The 24549-nt window shown below is 39.2% G+C and overlaps 1 protein-coding gene and 1 pseudogene across 3 annotated transcripts in view; both read left to right on the top strand.

The window, feature by feature from the left end:
- RPF2 (ribosome production factor 2 homolog) overlaps window positions 1-24330 on the top strand; it is a 36600-nt gene extending 12270 nt beyond the window's left edge. For all 3 annotated transcript variants that reach the window (XM_032651174.1, XM_032651175.1, XM_032651176.1), the window contains exons 5-10: window positions 1327-1408; window positions 2078-2154; window positions 8015-8114; window positions 18350-18452; window positions 23256-23400; window positions 24146-24330. In XM_032651174.1, coding sequence (XP_032507065.1) covers window positions 1327-1408; window positions 2078-2154; window positions 8015-8114; window positions 18350-18452; window positions 23256-23400; window positions 24146-24325 — 687 coding nt within the window. In that variant the 3' untranslated portion in view covers window positions 24326-24330. The remainder of the gene's footprint in view (window positions 1-1326; window positions 1409-2077; window positions 2155-8014; window positions 8115-18349; window positions 18453-23255; window positions 23401-24145) is intronic.
- LOC116763446 lies at window positions 3533-5630 on the top strand (annotated as a pseudogene).
- Window positions 24331-24549: the final 219 nt, after the last annotated feature.

Raw genomic sequence — 24549 nt, 5'->3', positions numbered from 1 at the left:
AGAAAAACCCGAAGGAACTTCTTGGCCACCCCAATATATATAGTAGATTGTATTTGCTAATCCAAACTCCTAATTTATCCCTTCCCCACCCTCTTTCTCCTTTGGTAACCATAAATTTGTTTTCTGTGCCTGTGAGTCTGTTTGTGTTTTGTAAATAAGTTCATTTGTTCCATATATAACATACATAACACATATAACATATATATCATATGATAAGTGATATATTTTGTCTTTTTCTGTGTGACTTCACTTAGTATGATAATCTGTAGGTCCATCCATGTTGCTGCAAATGGCATGATTTCATTCTTTTTTATGGCTGAGTAGTATTCCTTAGTATAGGTATGTATCACATCTTTTTTTTTTTTTTGCGGTACTCGGGCCTCTCACTGTTGTGGCCTCTCCCATTGTGGAGCACAGGCTCCGGACACGCAGGCTCAGCAGCCATGGCTCACGGGCCCAGCTGCTCCACAGCATGTGGGATCTTCCCAGACCGGGGCAGGAACCTGTGTCCCCCTGCATTGGCAGGTGGACTCTCAACCACTGCGCCACCAGGGGAGCCCTCACATCTTTTTTATTCATTCATCTGTTGATGGACCTTTAAGTTGCTTTCATGTCTTGGCTATTGTAAACAGGGCTGCAGTGAACATTGGGGTGCATTTGAATTATGGTTTTGTCTGGGTATATGCCCAGGAGTGGGATTGCTGGTTCATATGGCAACCCTATTTTTATTTTTTAAGGAACCTCCATACTGTTTTCCATAGTGGCTGCACTAAGATTCCCACCAACAGTGTAGGTAGGAGGGTTCCCTTTTCTCCACACCCTCTGCAGCATATGTTACTTGTAGACTTTTTAATGATGGCCATTCTGACTGATGTGAGGTGGCATCTCATTGTAGTTTTAATTTGCGTCTCTTTAATAGTTAGTGATGTTGAGCATCTTCACATGTGCCTCTTGGCCATCTGTATGTCTTCTTTGGAGAAATGTCTATTTAGGTCTTCTGCCCATTGTTTGATCAGGTTGGGTTTTTTGTTATTGACTTGTATGAGCTGTTTGTATGTTTTGGAAATTAAGCCCTTGTCAGTCTCATTGTTTGCAAATATTTTCTCGAAGTCCGTAGGTTGTCTTTTTGTTTTATTTATGTTGATCAGTTCTAGTAGTTTTTGTGTGGAGTCTTTAGGGTTTTCTATATAGTATCGTGTCATCTGCGTATAATGACAGTTTTACCTCTTCCTTTACAATTTGGATACCTTTTATTTCAAAGAGGTACAATTCTTAAGGTTCTTAACATTTATGCATTGACTGAAGGAGATTTCTTTGGTTTTACAGGAATTTTTTTCAAAGAAGTCAGATTGTTCCTTATTCATGTTTGGCTCCCATAATAAGAAGCGGCCAAATAATCTAGTAATAGGTAAATATCATTTACTTTTTAATACTTTTATTTTATAGAGTCAGTTCTGTGACTCAGATTAATTGATGGTATTGAGGATTCAGGAGTAGCCAGTTAGCACTAAACTAGTTATTTATTTTCCTTGTGAGTGTGAATAAAATTTATTTTTACCTACCAGTCTTCAGGTAAAGAAGGGGCATGTAAATATCACCCTACCTCAAGTTGTGGAAGTTTTTCAAATATAAAACATATATCCTAAATCAGTATTAGAGTTAGAAAAAAAGAAGTAGCATACTCACACACACAAATTAACCCTTCCCTAATAAATACCTGTATGATGAATACATTTGAAAATAAACCCTTGCCCTGTATTGTGTATTGAGGCTTGGGCTGACATGCTCACTGTCTTAGGTAAAGGCCTTTACCCTCTGTGGGCCTTTTATTTACTCTTTTGTAAAGTAAGGGAGTTTGGCTAAGTGATGTTTTAAGATCCTTTCCAGGTCCAAAGTTGCAACAGTACATTCTAGGTAGAGTTGAAAATTTAAGAAAGAAGAGACATGTTTGGGAGGTTTAAGGAGAAAGAAAAGAGGCAGATATTAGGACATTTTGAACACGCAGATAAGTAGGTGAATATAAGGCAGCTGTTTGGGAAAAAATAAATGGTTAAAAGAAAATGTATTTTCCTTCTAGGTCGTATGTATGACTACCACGTGCTGGATATGATAGAAGTAGGTATCGAGAAGTTTGTCTCCCTTAAAGATATTAAGGTAAGATACTGATCATAAAAATAAGAATTTTATAACGTTGCTCTTGGGCAATAGTGACATCTTGTGGTGAAGGGTAAAGATACAGTTTTGTAACTTAAATAACAAAGAACTTTGGTTTTATTCTAGTGTGCTCTAAACTAAAAAGTACAATTTCATTTTACCTTTAAAAAGAGGGAGGTGTTTACAGCATATAACACATATGTAGGCAGTTAGACTTAAAGTCGTTACTAACTCTTCTTGTCTAGGCCCATAGTTGAGTTGCTCTCCTCAACCTCTGAATTATCACAGCACCCATTTTATGTAACCTCAGAAATACCACAATTTTCTTTTCTTTCTTTCTTTCTTTCTTTCTTTCTTTCTTTCTTCCTTCCTTCCTTCCTTCCTTCCTTCCTTCCTTCCTTCTTTCTCTTTCTTTCTTTCCTCCTTCCTTCCATAACCTCAGAAATACCACAATTTTCTCTTTCTTTCTTTCTTTCTTTCTTTCTTTCTTTCTTTCATCCTTCCTTCCTTCCTTCTTTCTTTCTTAATTGTATTTATTTATTTATTTATGGCCGTGTTGGGTCTTCATTGCTGTGCACAGGCTTTCTCTAATTGCAGCGAGCAGGGGTTCTGCTCTTCATTGCAGTGCGCGGCTTCTCATTGCGGTGGCTTCTCTTGTTGTGGAGCACAAGCTCTAGGTGTGCGAGCTTCAGTAGTTGTGGCATGTGGGCTCAGTAGTTGTGGTTCGCAGGCTCAGTAGTTGTGGTGCACGGGCTTAGTTGCTCCATGGCATGTGGGATCCTCCCGGACCAGGGCTCAAACCCATATCCCGTGAATTGGCAGGTGGATTCTTAACCATTGCGCTATCAGGGAAGTCCCCACAGTTTTCAAAGTGAGCCCTGTTTTAAACCTAGGAAGCTTTGGCTGATCCTACAGTATTTTGGCTGCTGGGAACCAAATTGCTAGCTCACTTTTCCCCTTGAGGACTTGCATCTTTGTGTCTCCTTTGTTTGAATGGGATTATGAAACAGAAAGGCAAGAAAACTATCCTAATGCAGTTCCTGGATCCAAATTGGGCTTCTGCTCCCTCTGACCTCTGCTCCTGGCTTAATCTAGTCCATCAAATACATTATTTCACTTAAGACCTCTTAGCTACCCTCTAAGGCTGAAATTATTTTCCCTATTATATATTGGTGATTGAGGCCCAGAGGAATTCCACTGGTGACCTGGAGTCATACATACAGTAAATGGTATAACGAAGATTAGGACTGAAGGGGTTTGAAAGAAAGGATATTGAAGTTTGTAATGGAAAGTTACATAATTGTTCTGTCTGTGGGTCTTTGTATAGTTGAAAGAATTATAGCAAATATATAATCACTCCTTTTCCTAGCCTCCCCTACGAAGAGGACATGCCTTCTAGGTTTCCTGTGTGTTTGAAAAAAGGCTCTTACCAGATCCCTACTTGGTCAGCTATACCACCTTCCTCAGGTACAGGGCAGAACAGTGAGATTGGATTTGGAGGCAGAACACTTGGGTTTGAGGCCTTTCTTGGTCAGTTAGATAGCATTTGTGACCTGACAGTCAGTTACTTCCCTGATGCACAATTGCAATCAAGTATTAAACAGGTATAACGATATCAAACGAGATAATATATGTGAAAATGCTTATCAGTGAATTTAATATATTGAAAGGTATTTTGAAAACTGTATAAACTGTGATGCTTTATTATGGATGCCATCATTTTATTACAGTTTATTACAGGTTGTGTTTGGGGCTGTGTGTGAATCCCTGGAGATGAGCAGTACCACTGATGTTAGCATGGTTACCAGTTAGTGGGTGTGAGCAGTGGCTGATGCCTGCATGCCAACCCCTCTGCTCTTTCCACTTCCCTTCCAAAGCAAAGAAATACCCTGTCACGGTGCAGCTTCTAAACTGAACCACAAAATCAGTATCGTTTGGCAGGCGTATTCTTAACAAGAACCATTTAAATTGAGTACTAGATCTTGTGGCTGTGTCGTGCGTGTGAGCCCCTTAGGGCCAGGGAGGCACCAGCTGCCGTGCAGGGAAGAGGCCGAGGCCGCAGCTTGAGGGAGGCCCCGGCCCCTCTGCACCTGTGTATGGCAGAGCTGGTGTGAGACCAAGAGACAATCCTTCCCAACCGCCGGCATCATCAAGAGTTTTGGCCGGAACTTTGAGCACACACCGAAATAGTGAGGAGCCAGGTGAAAAGCACAGACGATGGTGCTGAAATGGATTAATAGGAACTTAGTGATTTGGCCTGTGACCCTCCAGCACAATGTTTTGCAGGTTCAGTTGGGGATGATATGTTTCATTGGCAAGCCACAATTATGGGACCTAATGACAACCCATATCAAGGTGGTGTATTCCTTTGGACAGTTTCATTTTCCTACAGACTACCCCTTCAAACCACCTAAGGTTGCATTTACAACAAGAATTTATCATCCAAATATTAACAGTAATGGCAGCATTTGTCTCGATATTCTAAGATCACAGTGTTCTCCCGCTTTAACTATTTCTAAAGTTCTTTTATCCATTTGTTCACTGCTATGTGATCCAAAACCCACATGACCCTCTAGTGCCAGAGATTGCACGGATCTATGAAACAGAGAGAGATAAGTACAGCAGAATATCTCGGGAAAGACTCAGAAGTATGCCATGTGATGCTACCTTAAAGTCAGAATAACCTGCATTATAGCTGGAATAAACTTTAAATTACTGTTCCTTTTTTGATTTTCTTATCCGGCTGCTCCCCTGTCAGACCTCATCTTTTTTAATTTTATTTTTTCTTTACCTCCCTCCATTCATTCACATGCTTATCTGAGAAGACTTAGTCCTTCCAGCTTTGGACAGTAACTGCTTTTAGAAACTGTAAAGTAGTTACAAGAGAACAGTTGCCCAAGATTCAGAATTTTTAAAAAAATGGAGCATGTGTATTATGTGGCCAGTGTCTTCACTCTAACTTGCTTATGAGACTAAAACCATTCCTCACTGCTCTAACATGCTGAAGAATCATCTGAGGGGGAGGGAGATGGATGCTGAGTTATCACATCAAAGAAAGCAGCATTATTCTAGCAGCATCCATTCATGTGTAAGCCTTCCACTGTTAGAGATTTGAGGTTACATGATATACTTTATGCTCATAACTGACGTGGCTGGAAAATTGGTATTGAATTTATAGCATCAGCAGGACAGAAAATGCGATGTATTTTATGCATGTCAACAAAGGAATGACCTGTTCTTGTTCTACAGAGAATGGAAATTGGAAGTCAAACACCCTTTGTATTCCAAAATAGGGTCTCAAACATTTTGTAATTTTCATTTAAATTATTAGGAGGCTTGGAGCTATTAATCTATCTTCCAGTACACTGTTTAATATAGCACTGAATAAATGATGCAAGTTGTCAATGGATGAGTGATCAACTAATAGCTCTGCTAGTAATTGATTTATTTTTGTTCAATAAAGTTGCATAAACCAATGAGTTAGCTGCCTGGATTAATCAGTATGAGAACAATCTTTTGTAAATGCAAAGCTGTTTTTTGTATATACTGTTGGGATTTGCTTCATTGTTTGACATCAAATGATGATGTAAAGTTCTAGAGAGTGAATATTTTGCCATGTTCAGTTAAGAGTGTGCAGTCTGTTACAGGTTGACACATTGATTGACCTGATTTATGCAGAATTAATAAGCTATTCAGATAGTGTAGCTTTGTAGGCTGCACGTGATACTGGCAGCCCGGGGGTTCATAGATGGACTTGGGACCCAGCAGTTTTGAAACGTGTATATGGAGTTTAAGAAATTTATTTTCCAGGTGCAACCCCCATCTAACTAAATTTTTTCTTCACCTTGTACACTTGACAGCTGAAAAAACCATAACATGAGAGTAATAATGGGTCAAAATTTACAAAATAAAGTACTGTTTTGGTGTGGGGAAGAAAAATAAAAATAGAGTACTAAATTTTCACTCATGGAGCATATCCATAACTATAAAATTCATTAATTGATGAGAATGTGCTTACATTGGCAGTTCCTACATAGACTATTAGCCAGTCCCCTTCACTTTGACCCCGTTATTTGGCTACAGCCTCGTATTTTTAGTTTGTTTTGGAGTTGCATGTTTTGTTGCACTTTCCTTCCATATTTATTTCTTCTTTATTTCTACCTCCTCTTTTTTAAGACATCTTTACCAGATATTTCTTTTCTTGCTCACTTTTATTGCCAAGCCTCATCCCTCTGTTAACTCTTAAGCAACAGGTGATTAGATGCTACCAGGAAATAGAGTGATTATTCTAGAAGCCTGTTTTCTAAGATAGCCAAAATTCTAGGGATGGTTATTCTGCATAAAATAAGCCTAAGAAATGAGATGATTTAAAATTAAAGGTTAGTTGGGCACAGGTGGAACACAGAAGAGTCATCGGGTCTGGAAGGTCTATTCAGGCCCACAATCAGACAGACAGATTTTAGGCCCATCTCCTAAGTTTAGACAGTTCAGGTTCGTGTTGGAAGCAGAGAATGTCAACAAGAGTGGTCATAGTGAACAGGGAAGCAACACGTGACCTCTGGTCCAAGGGCAGAGGATGTTTGTTTGTTTGTGGTCCTGTCTGCCCCCACCCCCTCCACTTGGATAATCCTTGATTAGTGTCAGAGCAGAGATATTAGAATCAGTGGGAAGCTCAGACCGATTCTTCTTCCTCCATAAATTAACCCTTCAGTTAAAGAATTTTTTCTATTTGATTTTTTCTTTCACTTTGGTAAAACAAAAATTCACATTCTTTTTGGTATAGAAAATCCAGAACTAGGGAGTTCCCTGGCGGTCCAGTGTTAGGACTCCACACTTCCACTGTCGAGGGCTCGGGTTCATTCCCTGGTGTGGAAGCTAAGATCCCACAAGCTGTGTGGTGCAGCCAAAAAAAAGAAAGAAAAGAAAATCCAGAACGAGACAAAATATCTTTTAGAGTAGAGCTTCGATCCTGCTGAGTGAGGATTGCCCATATTTTCTGTAGCTTGTATAACATTATATTGCTTCCCATGTTAATGTTTAGTTGGTAGTTCAGTTTAGCTTTCATTTAAAAATACTGCTGGTGTAACATAGTAGGAAAGGCACATTGTTACAAATAATTCAAAGAAATTAAATTTATTTTGACTCTGAGATGTTGGCTGTTAGCGGGCTGTGTTTGTTTTGCCGCAAGTTTAGCTTTTTATTTTATTCTTTGCATAGAAAGTGATAAAAAGTAGCTTACATCATTCTTTAATCACTTACTAATTTGGCACTAAGAGGGAGTGGAATGAAAAATCATTTTTTAGTATAAAAATCTGTAAATTAAAAAATCCCCACTCTGGTTTTAAGTCTAAAATCAGTGTTCATAGGGACATCCTTGGTGGTCCAGTGGTTAAGTCTCCGCGCTTCCACTGCAGGGGGCACGGGTTCAATTCCTGGTTGGGGAACTAAGATTCTGCATGCGGTACCGTGTGGCCAAACTAAATAAATAAATAAAATCAGCATTCATAGACATAGTTTTAGGACAGTTAAGAAAATGTGAAAATGAGTCACTGTATATCAGCGGTCCCCGACCTTTTTGGCATCTGGGACCAGTTTCATGGAAGACAAGTTTTCCACAGATGGATGGGGGGATGGGGAATGGTTCAGGCAGTAATGCGAGCGATGGGGAGCAGCAGATGAAGCTTCACTCGCTCGCCTGCAGCTCACCTCTTGCTGTGCGGCCCGGTTCCTAACAGGCCGAGGACTGATGCCAGTCCAGGGGTTGGGGACCCCTGCTATATATAAATATTGACTGCTTTAAAATCAGCATATAAACAATTTAGACTTGATAATTATATAATTACTTTTTTTTATTTCCTAGAATAGTAAATGTCCGGAGGGAACAAAACCCATGTTAATATTTGCAGGTGATGATTTTGATGTAACAGAAGACTACAGAAGGCTAAAAAGCCTTCTTATTGGTAAGTATTTTAATACATATCTGCAGGATAGCTCAGGTAGGCATTCTATGTTGGGTCTTTGTTTCTGTGCGAGGGCTTTCTCTAGTTGTGGCAAGCGGAGGCCACTTTTCATCGCAGTGCGCGGGCCTCTCACTCTTGCAGCCTCTCTTGTTGGGAAGCACAGGCTCCAGATGCGCAGGCTCAGTAGATTTGGCTCACGGGCCTAGTTGCTCCGTGGCATGTGGGATCCTCGCAGACCAGGGCTCGAACCCGTGTCCCCTGCATTAGCAGGCAGATTCTCAACCGCTGCGCCACCAGGGAAGCCCAGGTAGGCATTCTAAGAGTTGCCATTGGTCGTGGCAGTTTGCAACTTCACTCTAGATATACAGCTTTTTCTCTTTGATCTCTTTTTCTCCTTTTCATTATTTTGTTTATTCCCCGCTAGAAGCAGGAGAGAGTTAAAAGGATGCTATATGCTATAGATCATTATTACTTTTTGATGGTATAGTAACTTTGGTAGCAACCTGTTTAATGCTTGCACCCATCTCCTGTCATTATTGGCATTATTAAATTTAGAAAATTGAAAAGTTAAATTTTCAAGATTATTATACATCATCCACTTCCAATTCAAAAACCTCTATTAGTTTTTCTTAGTCTGATATACAAGGCTTTTCACACTATAACCCGTATAACTTGCTTTCTTAATCTCCACCAATTTCATTCCTCCCTTTTCCATTTTAAAAAAAACAAAAAAAACCTTGTAAGGTTGTTTTAAAGGTGATTGGTTCTTAGTGAACTCTGCTCATTCCTAATGTTTTATCTAATGACTACATTACTTTTTATGTGTTCACAAGCCACCTTCTTAAAATCCAATATACAATATGTAGTTATTGTCTGAGATTGATGTTAAATTTACCAATTTTAAACCACTTTTTTTCTCCTTTTTTGAAAAGCTGACATTATTGTTCTCCATGGTTTCTTAACGGTTACTAATACTTAATATTGTGTGATCACATCTGCCAGCTCTGTTCTTACTCTGGAAGGTAATTTAGTTCATCCCTAGAGATATGAACTCTTCTTATACTCAGTGGCATTTTCTGAAGTTTAAATAATTTATTCTATTTGAGCTTTTCTTGCACCATTCTTACAAGCTATGGCTTAACTTTTTTGGTTGCCCTTCTTTTGGATTTTTATATACTTTGCCCTAGATGACTTTTGAAAAGTTGGTGGGGGATATATTATAAATTATATACATGCTGTTTACAAATCTGAGCCAACCAAAGAATGTTTGTGGGCAGACACATTGCTTTCGGTTTTCCTTATTGGGATTAGTTATGTTCTTATTGTTAGGAATACGGTTTTCGGGACTTCTCATTTCTCTTGTTCATAATGGCTATTTTTGAAAAACTAAGTATCACTGTTACCTGTTTAATCCTTACTAAAACTCTTGAGTTTGGTAACATTTCATTTTACAGATGGGAAGTTGGAGGCTCAGAGAGGTTAAGAGCCATTAAGTAGGTGAAGCAGAATCAAAACCCAAAGCCTGTGCTTTTCTGCTTCTGCTCTTCATCCTGCCCATGGTGAATAATTCCTTTGCAGAGTCTTTGCTATAGGTTCTTACCTCTGTTTTCCATGAATTAAAAAAAAAAAAAGAAAAGGGACTTCCCTGGTGACGCAGTGGTTAAGAATCCGCCTGCCAATGCAGGGGACACGGGTTTGATCCCTGGTCCGGGAAGATCCCACATGCCACGGAGCAACTAAGCCCGTGCACCACAACTGCTGTGCCTGTGCTCTAGAGCCTGTGTGCCACAACTGCTGAAGTCCACGCACCTAGAGCCCGTGCTCCACAAGAGAAGCCACTGCAATGAGAAGCCCGCATTGCATGTTGCACCGCAACAAAGAGTAGCCCCCACTCACCTCAACTAGAGAAAGCCCGCATGCAGCAACAAAGACCCAACGTAGCCAAAAAAATAATTAAAAAAAAATCATACATGGAAGACAGTGACCAACATTTCTTTGAATATTACATAGCCCAAAACATCAAGGGAGTTTTTTTAGCCAAGATTCCTAGTATTTGTACTGCGTTGGCTCAGATTTCCTGCTTTTTTCCCCTTGTTCTTCTGTATAATTATTATTAGTGAGGGAAGTACTTATAATTTGTTATAACAGAGCTTTGTTGCTTCTGTTTAAATGGTTTTATCTTACTATTTTGTGCTTCCACTAGATGGCAGGAATAACCACATGATGCAGTAATGAGAGGGAGGGAGTGAAAACCAAAAAGGAATTAAGAAAGAAGAAAGACAGGTAGCAGGATGGAGTGACATTGTCTGGCACTAAGCAAAGTTGAGTTTTTAATATAAATAAGAAGTAAGAAAGTTGCAGACTTCTTGGTTTGTGTTGTGTGTTCAAATGAAATAATGTAGGTAAAGAGAATTATTTCAAATGAAATAATGTAGGTAAAGAGAATTTTATCAAGGGCTTTTTTCCTGTTTGGAAGTTGTGTTTTTGTTTTCTTTTTGTAATTGGCCAGAAAGAATAGTTAACTTCAGTATTTTCATGCCAGATACCCATTTTGTTCATTCGAATTTTGCTTCTCTTTTGCTTTAAATATTATATAGACTTGTAGTTAATCTTAGCAGGTCCTGCTTTTCTTTACAGAAAACCAGTGCCTGTTTTTTGATTCAGTCCATCCTAATTTTTTTTTTTTTTTAATTCTGGTTGTGCCATGTGGCTTGTGGGATCTCAGTTCCCCAAAAAAGGACGAGGGATTGAACCCGGGCCACAGTAGTGAAAGTGCCAAATCCTAACCACTAGACCGCCATGGAACTCCCAGTCCATCCTACTTTTTATGGTTATTTTTTAGTATGACTACTCCTTGTATATAAAGATGATAATGAATCAAGTAATAGGTTAGTTTTATTAAGTGTCCCTTTAAAGCCTACCTTTAACTTAACTACCTAACTGGGTTTTTTTTTTTTTTTTTTTCTTTATTGCCTTTGTCTATATTAGTGGTCATATCTACATCTGTGGTCATTGTTTTAATTTTTTTTAACCTTTCTCATTTCCTAATTCTTATTCCACTTTAATACATATAATAATGAAAGTAACTGCCATAGATTAGGTCAGGTAATTTATTAAATTTAATCTTTTCTACAGCTCTACAGAGATAATTGTATTAGTCTGCTCAGGGTGCCATACAAAAGACCATAGACTGGGTGGCTTATAAGCAACAGAAATTTATTTTCTCACAGTTCTAGAAGTCCAGGTTTCTGGTGAGGACTCTCTTGCTGGCTTCTTGCTTTGTGCTTACAAGGCTTTTCCTTGGGGAGGAAGGGAAGGAGGGAGATAGACAGAGGAAAGAGGGGTTTAAGTTTTCTGGTGTCTCTTCTTATATGGACTCTAATCCTATGGGAGCAGACCCTACCCTTATGACATACCTCATTTAACCTTAAGTACTTCCTTAGAAGCCTCATTTCCAAATATAGTCACACTAGAGGTTAAACAAACATTCAGTTCATTATGGTAATATTATTCCCATGTTGTGGATGAAGAAATTGAGACCAGTTCACTGATGTCCAGAGTGAAGAGTTAGTAAGTGTCAGAATCAGGATCTTATCCATTCTCTGACTCCACATCTCCCAGTCTTTCCCGTCAACACCCTGGTCATCCTCCTGTGCCCTTTCCCAGTGTTTTTACTCATGGACACAGTCACACTAAAGGTGTTACTTTTGCTTGGAATTGATCCATTGAAAAAATGTCCAAACTGGGGCTTTCTTTCTAATTATAACCAATTTATCTTCTACCCCCTTATTTCTGTTTAACCAGGTTTTTCTCCTTATCCCTATTCTCATAATATCTCCCTTTTTACCTCAACCATCATTCCTGTCCAGTTTAGGGTCAGCCTTTTTGACAGTGCTCTGAGTTTCAACACATTTTAATCCATCACCCCCTTGATGTTTTAGACTCCTCTTGTACTTTAATTGCTCCAGTCCTGGAATCAGCTATTTCTGTAAAGATCCTGGGTTTTTTTTAAGTGAGATTATTTTAGAAATCACATTTTGTGTGCTAGGGAGTATTTCTGGGTTGGTCATTGTTTCTAGGCTTTTTCAGTGGACAGAACTATGAGATTTATTTGTTAAGATAAAATATATCCTGAGTTCATACTGAAACTTCGAACTCAAATTTAGGACAGAAGGATATGTACACGTACGTACCTTCTTTCATCCATGACAAAAATCCAGGTTCTCAATGACTCCAACATAATGATGCATTTACTTTATACTGTACTACACATACAACAGTCTCAGAATAAAATACTATTATTACTACTGGTAGTATGAATATTGAGTGCAACTGAAGGGTGTTTGGTTTTTTGTTTGTGTGGTTTTTTTTTGCAGCTCTATATGTCTATATATCCTATTAGGAATATGGTCAAATTACTGTGTTTTGAAGTCACTTGAAACAGTCCTTTTCTGTATGATTATGCCTTCAGCCCAATACACAGGTTCATTTCATTTTGTTTTCAATTTTTAGGGATAACTTTATTAAGTTTTTTCATTATAAATTATTTTTGGGGGTATGATTTACATACAATCAAGTGCACGTATTTATTTTTAAATTCTTTTTTTAAAAGTTTTAATTTATTTTTTGGCTGCGTTGGGTTTTTGTTGCTGCGCATGGGCTTTCTCTAGTTGCAGCAAGTGGGGCCTACTCTTCAATGTGGTACGCAGGCGGTGGCTTCTCTTGCTGCGGATCACGGGCTCTAGGCGCGCGGGCTGCAGTAGTTGTGGCATGCGGGCTCTAGCGCACAGGCTCAGTAGTTGTGGCGCACAGGCTTAGTTGCTCCGCGGCATGTGGGATCTTCCTGCACCAGGGATCGAACCCTGCATTGGCAGATGGATTCTTAACCGTTGCGCCACCAGAGAAGTCCAAATGCACATATTTAAAGTTTTAAAATTTAATGGATTTTGACATATTTATATACCTCTAAAAACACCACTGCAATCAAGATATAGAACCTTTCCATCACCCCCCAGAATTTCCCTGTGCCCTTTGGTAATCCATTATTTTTCTCTGTTCTAAGCAAACATTGATCTGCTTTCTGTCATTTTTGCATTTTTCAGAATTTAGGTAAATGGAATCATAGAGTATGTACTTTTCTTGGCCTGACTTCTTTCACTCAGTTTGTTTTGAGATTCATTCATGTTATTGTATGTATCAATCCTCCATTTCTTTTTATAACTGAGCAGTATTCCATTTATAGCTATTCTGCAGTTTGTTTATACCTTCATCTGTTGATGGACATTTAGATTGATTCCAGCTTTTAATTATTACCAGAACTGCTATGAATATTTATATACAAATTTTTGTGAGGACCTATGTTTTCATTTCCTTTGGGTGAATACCTAGGAATAGAATGGTTGGATCATTTGAATAGTGTATGTTAAACTTTTTTTTTTTTTTTTTTGCGTGGGCCTCTCACTGTTGTGGCCTCTCCTGTTGCGGAGCACAGGCTCCAGACGCGCAGGCTCAGTAGTTGTGGCTCACGGGCCCAGCTGCTCCACGGCATGTGGGATCCTCCCAGACCAGGGCTCGAACTCGTGTCCCCCGCATTGGCAGGCAGATTCTCAACCACTGCGCCACCAGGGAAGCCCTAAGTTAAACATTTTTAAGAAACTGCCAAACTGTTCTCCAACATGGTTGCACTATTTTGCATTCCCACTAACTGTAGGTGCTCCATCTCCTTGTCAATACTTGGTAGGCCATTCTTTTTAATTTTAGTTACTCTAATAGGTGTTGAATACTGACAGTAGTATGTTTCCAAAGTCAAATCTACAAAATAAAGGAGTGGTAGTGTTGCAGTTTTAATTTGCATTTTCTGGTGACTAATAATGTTGAACATCTTTTCATGTGCTTATTGGCCATTTGTATATCTTTGGTAAAGTGTCTGTTCAGATCTTTGCCTGATTTTTTTATTTGGTTATTTGTCTTTTTATTGAGAACTAATGTGGAAGAGTGTGTATGTGTTTGCGTGTGTGTGTGTGTGAGAGATAAGTCTTTTGTCTGTCTGATATATAATCTTTGAATATTTTCTCCTGGTCTGTGGCTTGCCTTTTTGTTTTATTGATTTATGTATTTATTTATTGGCCACACCATGCAGCATGTGGGATCTTATTAGTTCCCCAACCAGGGATCAAACTCGCTCCCCCTGCAGTGGCAGCACGGAGTCTTTAACCACTGCACCGCCAGGGAAGTCCCTTGCCTTTTTGTTTTTAATGATGTCTTTTTAAAAAAAAAAATTTTTATCGAGGTATAGCTGATTTATAATATTATGTAAGTTTCGGGTATACAACATAGTGATTCACAATTTTTAAAGATTATACTACACTTACAGTTATTATAAATTGTTGGCTATATTCCCTGTACTGTACAGTATATCCTTGTAGTTTATTTTATACATAGTAGTTTGTACCTTTAAGCCCGTGTCCCTCTCTTGCCCCTCCCCTTTTCCTCTCCCCACTGGTAACCACTGGTTCTCTATATCTGTGAGTCAGCTTCCTTTTTGTTATGTGCACTAGTTTGTTGTATTTTTTAGATTCCACATACAAGTGATATCATACATTGTCTTCCTCTGACTAATTTCACTTAGCATAATGCTCTTCAAGTCCATCCATGTTGCTGCAAATGGCAAAATTTCATTCTTTTTATGGCTGAGTAGTATTTCATTGTATGTATGTATGTGTGTGTGCGTGTGTGTGTGTGTGTGTGTGTGTGTGTGTATGGACACTTAGGTTGCTTCCATATCTTAGCTATTGTAAATAATGCTGCTGTGAACATTGAGGTAGTACCTGTATCCTTTCAAATTAGTGTGTTGTTTTCTTTGGATACGTACCCAGGAGTGGAATTGCTGGATATGATAGTTTTATTTTTAGTTTTTTAGGAACCTCCATCTTGTTTTCCTCAGTGTCTGTAGAACTTAGATTCCTACAAGGACTCCATTTTCTCTACATCCTCACCAACATTTGTTATTAGTGGTCTTTTTGATGATAGCCCTTCTGACTGGTGTAAGATGATATTTCATTGTACTTTTGATTAGCATTTTTCTGATGATTAGCAGTGTTGATCATCTTTTCATGTGCCTGTTGGCCATCAGTATGTGTTCTTTGGAAAAATGTCTAGTCAGGTCTTCTGCTTTTAGGTTTAAGTAGGTCCCATTTGTTTATTTTTCCTTGTGTTTCCTTTGCCTTAGGAGACAGGTTCAAAAAAAAATATTGCTACGATTTATGTCAAAGAGTGTTCTGCCTATGTTTTCTTCTAGGAGTTTTATAGTTTCTGGTCTTACATTTAGATCTTTAATGCATTTTGAGTTTATTTTATTTTATTTTTTTTATTTTATTTTATTTTTTTATTTTTTTTTACAATTTTTTTTTTTTTTTTTTTGCGGTATGCGGGCCTCTCACTGCTGTGGCCTCTCCCATCGCGGAGCACAGGCTCCGGACGCGCAGGCCCAGCGGCCATGGTTCACGGGCCCAGCCACTCCGCGGCATGCGGGATCCTCCCGGACCGGGGCACGAACCGGTATCCCCTGCATCGGCAGGCGGACTCCCAACCACTGCGCCACCAGGGAAGCCCTTGAGTTTATTTTTATATATTGTGTGAGAAAATGTTCTGATTTCATTCTTTTATGTGTAGCTGTCCAGTTTTCCCAGCACCATTTACCAAAGAGATTTTTCAACATTGTATATGCTTGCTTCCTTTGTCATAGATTAATTGACCTTAAGTATGTGAGTTTATTTCTGGGCTCTCTAGTGTGTTCCATTAATCCATGTATCTGTTTTTGTGTCTGTCTGAAGTCAGGGAGCATGATTCCTCCAGCTCTGTTCTTTCTCAAGATTGTTTTGACTATTTGGGTCTTTTGTGTTTCCATACACATTTTAAAATTATTCTAGTTCTATGGCATTGGTATTTTGATAGGGGTTGCATTGAATCTATAGAGTATTATGGTCATTTTAACAATATTAATTCTTCCAATCCATGAACACAGTATATCTTTCCATGTGTTTGTGTTGTCTTCAATTTCTTTCATCCATGTCTTACAGGTTTCCAAGTATAGGTCTTTTAACTCCCTAGGTAGGTTTATTCCTAGGTATTTCTCTGACAGTGCGCTGTTAGTGTATAGAAATGCAACAAATTTCTGTGTATTAATTTTATATCCTGCAGCTTTACTGTATTCATTGATGAGCTCTAGTAGTTTTTTGGTGGCATATTTAGGATTTTCTATGTATAGTATCATGTCATCTGCAAACAGTGATGTCTTTTAAAGAGCAGAAATTTAAAATTTTTGTGAAGTGTAGTTTATCCAATTTTTTTCTTTAATGGTTGTTCATACAGTGTTTTGTTTAAGAAACCTTTGCTTATCCCAAGATTGCAAAGATTTTTTTCTCTTATAAATATTTTTTTGAAGTCTTATAACTTTAGATCTTACATTTAGGTTTATGATCCATTTTGAGTTAATTTTTGTGTATGGTGTGAGGTAAGGGTCAATGTTCTTAAAACTTTCTACTTCATTTCATTTTTTTTGTTGTTTTTTGTTTTCTTTCTTAAAAGCTTATGGAAAAAGCACATGCCTGTAAGGTTTGCATTACAAAAACTGTTTCAGGGGAGACTGGAATGTACATATCTTGTTCCCCAGAATGACTCTGACTTCAATAATGCTGCCACAACCGTGAGTGGGGCTTTATTAACTTGGCCACTGAAGGAGAGTCAGGTTTTGGCAAAACTATGGGAAAGTTCTTCATTAATTAAAATCAATTTTTAGATCAAAATACCTTGAAAAAGTACATATTTGGTTTATAAAAGTACCCCCAAGGGATTTTTATTTGTGGTAGTAAGGAAGGGTGGTGTGTACAAGGGTATGCACACTTAATGTCTGCTTTATGTATGTTAGTGATGTGATTTTCTTTTAGTTATCTGTAAGAAGGAAAAAGCAAACTGTAAAAGATGTATATGTCCATGCACATGGAGATAATTCCCATCTTATGAGCTAATGGGAGGAGGGAAGCAAGTGCTGAGTGGCTACAGATTGGGACAGAATGAGATATTTCCTGTTTATGACATCACCTGTCTTAGGGCACCTCTTCCTAAGTAATTAATTTGGATGACCCTTTTATGCATAACTTTTTCTTAGCTAGATGTTATTCGTGTGTTCCCATTTAGCCTCCCCCCAAGTTCAATCTTTTTATCTGTAAAATGAGGTGACCAAACCTGTTTGCTGTTTTCCAAACTCTTTTCATTCATGTGCCACCTTCATAACGTTAGCCATGTCCGTGGAGTATCCATAGCATTGTTCACTGGAGATTTTTCTTTAAATTGACTCCTCTTTTTATTTTTATTTTTTGCGGTACGTGGGCCTCTCACCGCCGTGGCCTCTCCCGTTGCAGAGCACAGGCTCCAGACGCGCAAGCTCACCCAGCTGCTCCGCGGCATGTGGGATCTTCCCGGACCGGGGCACGAACCCGTGTCCCCTGCATTGGCAGGCGGACTCTCAACCACTGCGCCACTAGGGAAGCCTCTGACTCCTCTTTTTAAAAGGAAACCCTATGTCCCTACTCTCAGTGGAAAATGGTGTATGATAACATAAGTAATGCATTGTAGATTATATCTTCCTGTGTATCATTTAAAATTATCTCATATGTGCCACTTGGGTATTATTACCACTCTGTGGGAAAACAGTCTACTCATTGATCTTGATGGTTCTTTTCTGGCTTTGACACTAGATAGCTTTTCTTTGCTCATATAATTGAGATACCTTGTTAGAATTTTCTTCTTTGTTGGCGTCTGCCATATAACAAACAAACACTAGTTCAATTTAATAGTCAAAGTTTGAACAGCCATTTTTATAGACTTTTGCCATCTTAACCTGTCTGTCTTAGTTGATTAAAATTGTATACCTTGTTTTACATTTTCTAAAAAATTACTATTCACAATAAATCTGTTATACTCTGGTGCTGAGCATTGGCTTAGAGGGAGAACTGCAAAACTGAAAAATTACATGGCTCGGTGAACTAAACAGAAATACAGTCATGAGATTAAATGGTAGAGGGGCGGGACCATCAGATTTTTCAGGCATGAGTTTTTGTGCTGCTTTTTAGATAAGATACAGAGAGTTGCGTTTAGAATGCAGCTGATTTGTAACTGAATTTTAAAGGTACGTTAATCTTTTTTTTTTTTCCAAACAACCTGATTTGTGCTTTTAGATTTCTTCAGAGGCCCCACCGTATCAAATGTCCGTCTGGCTGGTTTAGAGTATGTTCTGCACTTCACTGCACTGAATGGGAAGATTTACTTTCGAAGCTATAAGTAAGTGCATTTCTTAGCATGTTTTTGTTAATCCTCAGGGTTAGCATTTTAGTGTGACTGTTTTATAGAGCTCAGACTTAGAATTGGTGTCTGGCCAAAAGTTTATTTGGAGAGTTTTCAGAATAGCAGTGACAAAGTAGCTCTGTGCTGATCCTCAGGTCTGTCACTCCCCTGCTAACTTCTGCCTCCCGGAAACCCTGCTTTTCCAGGGCCCTGGGGCATCAAACACTACACTCCCTCTGAGCTTAGAACGCTTATTCAGTCCTAACTTGCCATACTTTTATGCAGTATCTCCCTGTTTTTCTTGACTAAATTTAGAGCGCCAAGCCACAAGTCTTAGCCCAGCCAAAGCAAATCTCAAAGTCCTGAGTCTAAAAAATGGAGTCTGAAAGTAATAAGAAGATTCAGTGGCTAGATTCATTTTACGTTCTTTCTCCAGCCCAGGCCTCTACCCATACCCCCACCACAATATAAATATAAATCCTAACAAGCACATTCTGTTTTCATAAAAACCTTAATGACGTGCTGCAACTGCCTTTTGAGGTAAGCATGACTTGTTTTTTCCCTTATTTAAAATAAAGTGTTAGCGCTGATTGATGGAGCACACACTTTCCTAGAGAATACATTGACTCCCACTAACTGCCTCCCTTGGTATACTGAATTCAGCCTGACGTCTGCTTCGCGCTGTGGCGTGGCAGTGCGGCCTGAGCGCCGACAGCCCAGTGTTGACAGTGTCTTCGTGCAGTGGTGCCGTTTGTGCCACCGTTCGTGGACTTCAGCATTTCATCCATGGTTTTAATTTTGTTTTTTTATCATAATGGAATACATGGTTGACCAGCTTGTGTCCAGTGAACATCCAAATGAACTAAGTAATCACCTCTTTTTTGTTAGTAATTTCCATCTTTGTCTCAACTGTATGGAGTCAGAGATGCTCGGTTCTTTTCACCACATGAGTGGTACCACCATTTCTATTTTTCTATTTTTTTCTCATTTAAATAATAACAGGCAAAGGATTTTATAATAATTTTTAACTAGTTGAGATTGAAAGTCCCTATAATCTGTTGTTTTCATTTCCAAACTTGATTTTGGGGCAGCTAAGAATATTATGAAGTAGGTGACTCCTATTTATAGAGCAAGAGATAAAAGATGAAAAATCACTAACTTAAAAAAAAATCTTTTTGAAAACTTATGTTAAACAAGGAGACCCTGGGATACAAAGGAGCTAAAAAATAAAGATAAAAGTCTTTGAAAATGAGAAATGAATAATATCTAAAATTCATGGTGAACAATTTCAAAGGAAGTATTCTCTTGTATCAGAACTTGTATTTAGTGAAAAGAAAGATAAATTTGTAAAGAAAGAAAGAAAATACAGAGAAATAAAGCAAAATGGACAGAAAATTAGCAAATCAGTCTTAAGAACAAGGATAAATTGGCAGTGTAACTACACATATTCATCTGTCCACTTACTTTAAGAAGTATGTAATTGCTGGAATCACTGTTAGGTTAGCATGGCATCTGCCATAATGAAAAAAAAGATTTGAATTTTTTACGAAATTATTTATTTATTTATGTATTTATGTATTTATTTATTTATTTTTGGCTGCATTGGGACTTAGCTGTGGCACTCAGGGTCTTCTTTGCACCATGCAGGATCTTTCAGTTGCAGCACGCAGGCTTTGCTAGTTGTGCATGGGCTCCAGAGTGCGTGGGCTCTGTAGTTTGTGGCACATGGGCTCGCTAGTTGAGGCCCATGGACTTAGTAGTTGTGACAGGGCTTAGTTGCCCTGTGGCATGTGGGATCTTAGTTCCCCTGACCAGGGATTGAACCTATGTCCCCTGCATTGGAAGGCAGGTTCTTAACCACCGGACCACCAGGGAAGTCCCAAGATCTGAATTTTTAAGATCAGAAACCCTATTGTAAAACTTTTTTTTTTTTTTTTGCTGTACGCGGGCCTCTCAATGTTGTGGCCTCTCCCGTTGCGGAGCACAGGCTCCGGACGTGCAGGCTCAGCGGCCATGGCTCACGGGCCCAGCTGCTCCACGGCATGTGGGATCTTCCCGGACCGGGGCACGAACCCGTGTCCCCTGCATCAGCAGGCGGACTCTCAACCACTGTGCCACTAGGGAAGCCCCCCTAGTGTAAAATTTTAATCCCAGCTTTTCATATCTATATCCTGTAATACCTGCTAGCTATTGATTTGAAATAGAAAGTGGACAGTGTGATTGAGAGCAAGCTGCTACTGGGGAAAATCCCTAGATGTGGATTAGCTTAGCCTCCAAGGGCTGTGCTCTGCTTGGGAGGGGAAGGAAGAGGTGGTCCCGGGAATGAGCATCACCTCTGAGCCTAGTGACCTGGCTCTTTGCCAGGCTTTGCCACATGACATGGGCAAGTCACTTCTCAGGGCCCCTGTTTTTCCTTTGCAAAGTGTAGTAATATCATATAGGTAATTCTGAGGTCCCTCTGAGACGGATAATTCTCCTTTATGAGAGGGAGAGGGGTGCAGATAGAGGTGGGAATGTGCCGTAGAAGTGTGTCTGACCTACTGTGGCTCCTCAGGCATTCTCACAGGCTGCTCTTGGGTGTCCTGCCCTCTTCCAACCAGCCCTTAGGCAGTTGGTTAAAGGTAGTAGTTAATATTGACGCTTATTAATTTGTGAAGATCAGTAAGGCTTATAAAATGGTTTTGAGCTTCTTGTATGAAAGGAACTCTGAGCATGGAATTACATTAATAGAACCTTTGACCTTTCCTCTTTTGGGGAAAGAAATCATAGTGTTACTGGCACCTTCCTGTATATCCTATAATAATTAATTCCTTGTAGAATTTTATTCACTATAGGGCCAGAGCTATTAATATGAAACTGAAGATCTTTAGTAACTGCCACGTATGCCTTTGCCATGGCATTGGGTAGGTTTTATGGGGAGAAATATGCAAAACAGGAAGTATTAGCATACCTTAAAAAGCAAACACAACATTCTAGGCAAGGAGTTAAGTAATGAAAACAGAATGTCAACAGAAGAGAGGGATATGGAAGGGAGAAAAATAAGGAAATTGCAATTTAAACAAGAGTGGTAATGCCAGTCTTTCTCAAGAAATAGGCAAGCACAGGCTCCGGACGCTCAGGCCCAGCGGCCATGGCTCACAGGCCCATCCGCTCCGCGGCACGTGGGATCCTCCCGGACCGGGGCATGAACCTGCGCCCCCTGCATCGGCAGGCGGACTCTCAACCACTGCGCCACGAGGGAAGCCCTAATGTCACTTTTGATTTAGAGCTTATAGGGAAACAAAACAAACAAAGCTTGAGGTTAAGATCTGAAATGGAGATTTACATGGGGTGTAAAGGTTCTGGGCAATAGTTCTTAACTTTCTGTACGAGGGCTTTCTCTAGTTGTGGCAAGCGGGGGCCACTCTTCATCGAGGTGCGCGGGCCTCTCACTCTCGCGGCCTCTCTTGTTGTGGAGCACAGGCTCCAGACACGCAGGCTCAGTAGTTGTGGCTCACAGGCCTAGTTGCTCCGTGGCATATGGGATCTTCCCAAACCGGGGCTCGAACCCGTGTGCCCTGTATTAGCAGGCAGATTTTCAACCACTGTGCCACCAGGGAAGCCCAAGGCTGATCTTTTAAAACGTTATTATTTAGTCCTTTTTTTCCCCTGTATGGAGATCTGGCCACAGTAACAAATTGAGTCTTTTAACTCAAATAACCTTCAGGTCTTTGAGCAGTTCTTGTTGTATCTCTCACAAAAAAAGAATTTGTGAGTCTCCCTTCCTCCCCATTGTATCCTTCATATGCTTTCAAATCCAGAGCTATTTGGACATATGGTATCCAGAAAGTTGTGGTTTTGTTATATTAAGTTCATTACAATCTATAGAGATCAGTAAATGTCTATGCTATGGAGAAAAGTTGATTCTGAATAGGTCTTAGAGAAATAAGAATTTGTTAATCAATCATGTAATATAATGTTTCAAAAACCCCCAATTAAGATTTTTTTATAATCATGTAAATCTTGCGTAAGATGAAGAAGTCAACTAAAAGGATTCCACTTCACTTCTTAGAACTATATCACCTGCTGTTTCTCAACAATATTGCATACTCTTATGTTTTATTTTGAAAATAAGTAGACTAAAGAAAATACTTGGTCTTGGGGCTTCCCTGGTGGTTCAGTGGTTAAGAATCTGCCTGCCAATGCAGGGTACACGGGTTCGAGCCCTGGTGCGGGAAGATCCCACATGCCGCAGAGCAACTAAGCCCATGCACCACAGCTACTGAGCCTGCGAGCCACAACTACTGAGCCCACATGCCACAACTACTGAAGCCCATGCACCTAGAGCCTGTGCTCCGAAACAAGAGAAGCCACCGCAATGAGAAGCCACACAGCGCAACAAAGAGTAGCCCCTGCTCGCTGCAACTAGAGAAAACCTGCAAGCAGCAACGAAGGCCCAGTGCAGCCAAAAATAAATAAATAAAATAAATAAATTTATTTAAAAAAAATAAAAAGAAAATACTTGGTCTAAATATATAAAGTATTAAGCTTAGCCTTTCCTTTTTTTTTTAATCTTTTTGGCCATGCTATGTGGTATCTGGGATATTAGTTCCCTGACTAGGGATAAAACCCATTCCCCCTGCATTGGAAGCGCAGAGCCTTAACCACTGGACTGCCAGGGAAGTCTCTAAGCTTAGCCTTTCTAAACATTTTATGATATTTTATGGAGCTGTAATCTTCTAGAACAAAAATATTTGCGGGGAGGGCGGTGGGACTTTTATCAAAGTCAAAGCAACATTTCTTTTTTGCTATTTCATAAAGGTTGCTGTTGAAGAAATCTGGCTGCAGAACACCTCGGATTGAATTGGAGGAGATGGGACCCTCATTGGATCTGGTTCTGAGGAGGACACACCTAGCATCAGATGACCTTTATAAGTTATCTATGAAAATGCCCAAAGCCCTCAAGGTACATGACTTGTAGATTGGTGCCATATTTATTTGTATATTCCATTCTTCTTTCCAAAAAAGGATTTGTGGCATATTATATTGAAGAGCATACATAAAGAGGTCAATAAAATAGATAAAATTAGACTCTCAGAGCCAAAGAAAGGAGGAAGAAGCAAATAAGCCAACCATAATTGATAATAAAATTGTAGAAACCAAGCATCAGGTGTTGCTGGGAGCTTCCTAGTAGTCAAGACTGCCAGTTTTCAGCAAAAATAGGGCTCATTTTAGGCATTGTGAAAATGTAATTTCAAGCATAGTATGTGTAACCCATACTTGCATAAAATGTGTTTTGACTTTTGAATGGTTTTGAAAAGCAAGTAGACATGGCATCTCTGGAATGCCAATAAAGATTGAAACGATAGTTATAATCCTTAAGCTAAACACAGGAAATTCTCTCAGTGCATGACAGTGATTAGTCTGTTGTGTTGCTTCTCAAAGTATGGTCTGACAGTTTACCTGAGAATTGTTAGAAATGCTGAATTTGCAGATCCCACCGTAGTCCTACTGAATTAGAATTGGCATTTTAACAAGCTCTGAGTGATCTGTTTATACCTAAGTTGGAGGAGAAAGGGCTGTAGGGCTATAGACTCTGTATCATTAAAGGTGTGCTCACTAATGGAGATTGTTAATAGTTGTTGTACACTAGATTTTTACCAGTTCATGGTAGTAGACCCAACTAAATATAATATATTCTTGTTTCATAGCCAAAGAAGAAGAAAAATGTCTCTCATGATACTTTTGGTACAACTTATGGAAGAATTCATATGCAGAAGCAAGACCTAAGCAAACTACAAACCAGGAAAATGAAGGGGTTGAAGAAGCGACCTGCAGAAAGGAAAGCAGAAGACCAGGAGAAAAAATCAAAGAGAATTAAAAAGGATTGATGGAATATAGCCAATAACCATATTTTTATTGTAGTCTTTACTTAGAATTATCAAGCATCAATTATTTCAGAGTTTCTTGTAAGGTTTTATTGTATATTTTTATAACTTGATAATTTACCTAAATTTATTATATACATTGTGAACAGTAACATACTAGTATTAGGTTGAAAGTTAGGCTCTTACTGGAGACATTATACCCTGGTATGCCATTTTCTCTCTGTGAT

Source organism: Phocoena sinus, chromosome 12, assembly GCF_008692025.1.
Source record: "Phocoena sinus isolate mPhoSin1 chromosome 12, mPhoSin1.pri, whole genome shotgun sequence".
Lineage (NCBI taxonomy): Eukaryota > Metazoa > Chordata > Mammalia > Artiodactyla > Phocoenidae > Phocoena > Phocoena sinus.
Note: the sequence above shows the minus strand (reverse complement) of the source record. Positions and strands in the feature narration are given on the sequence as shown.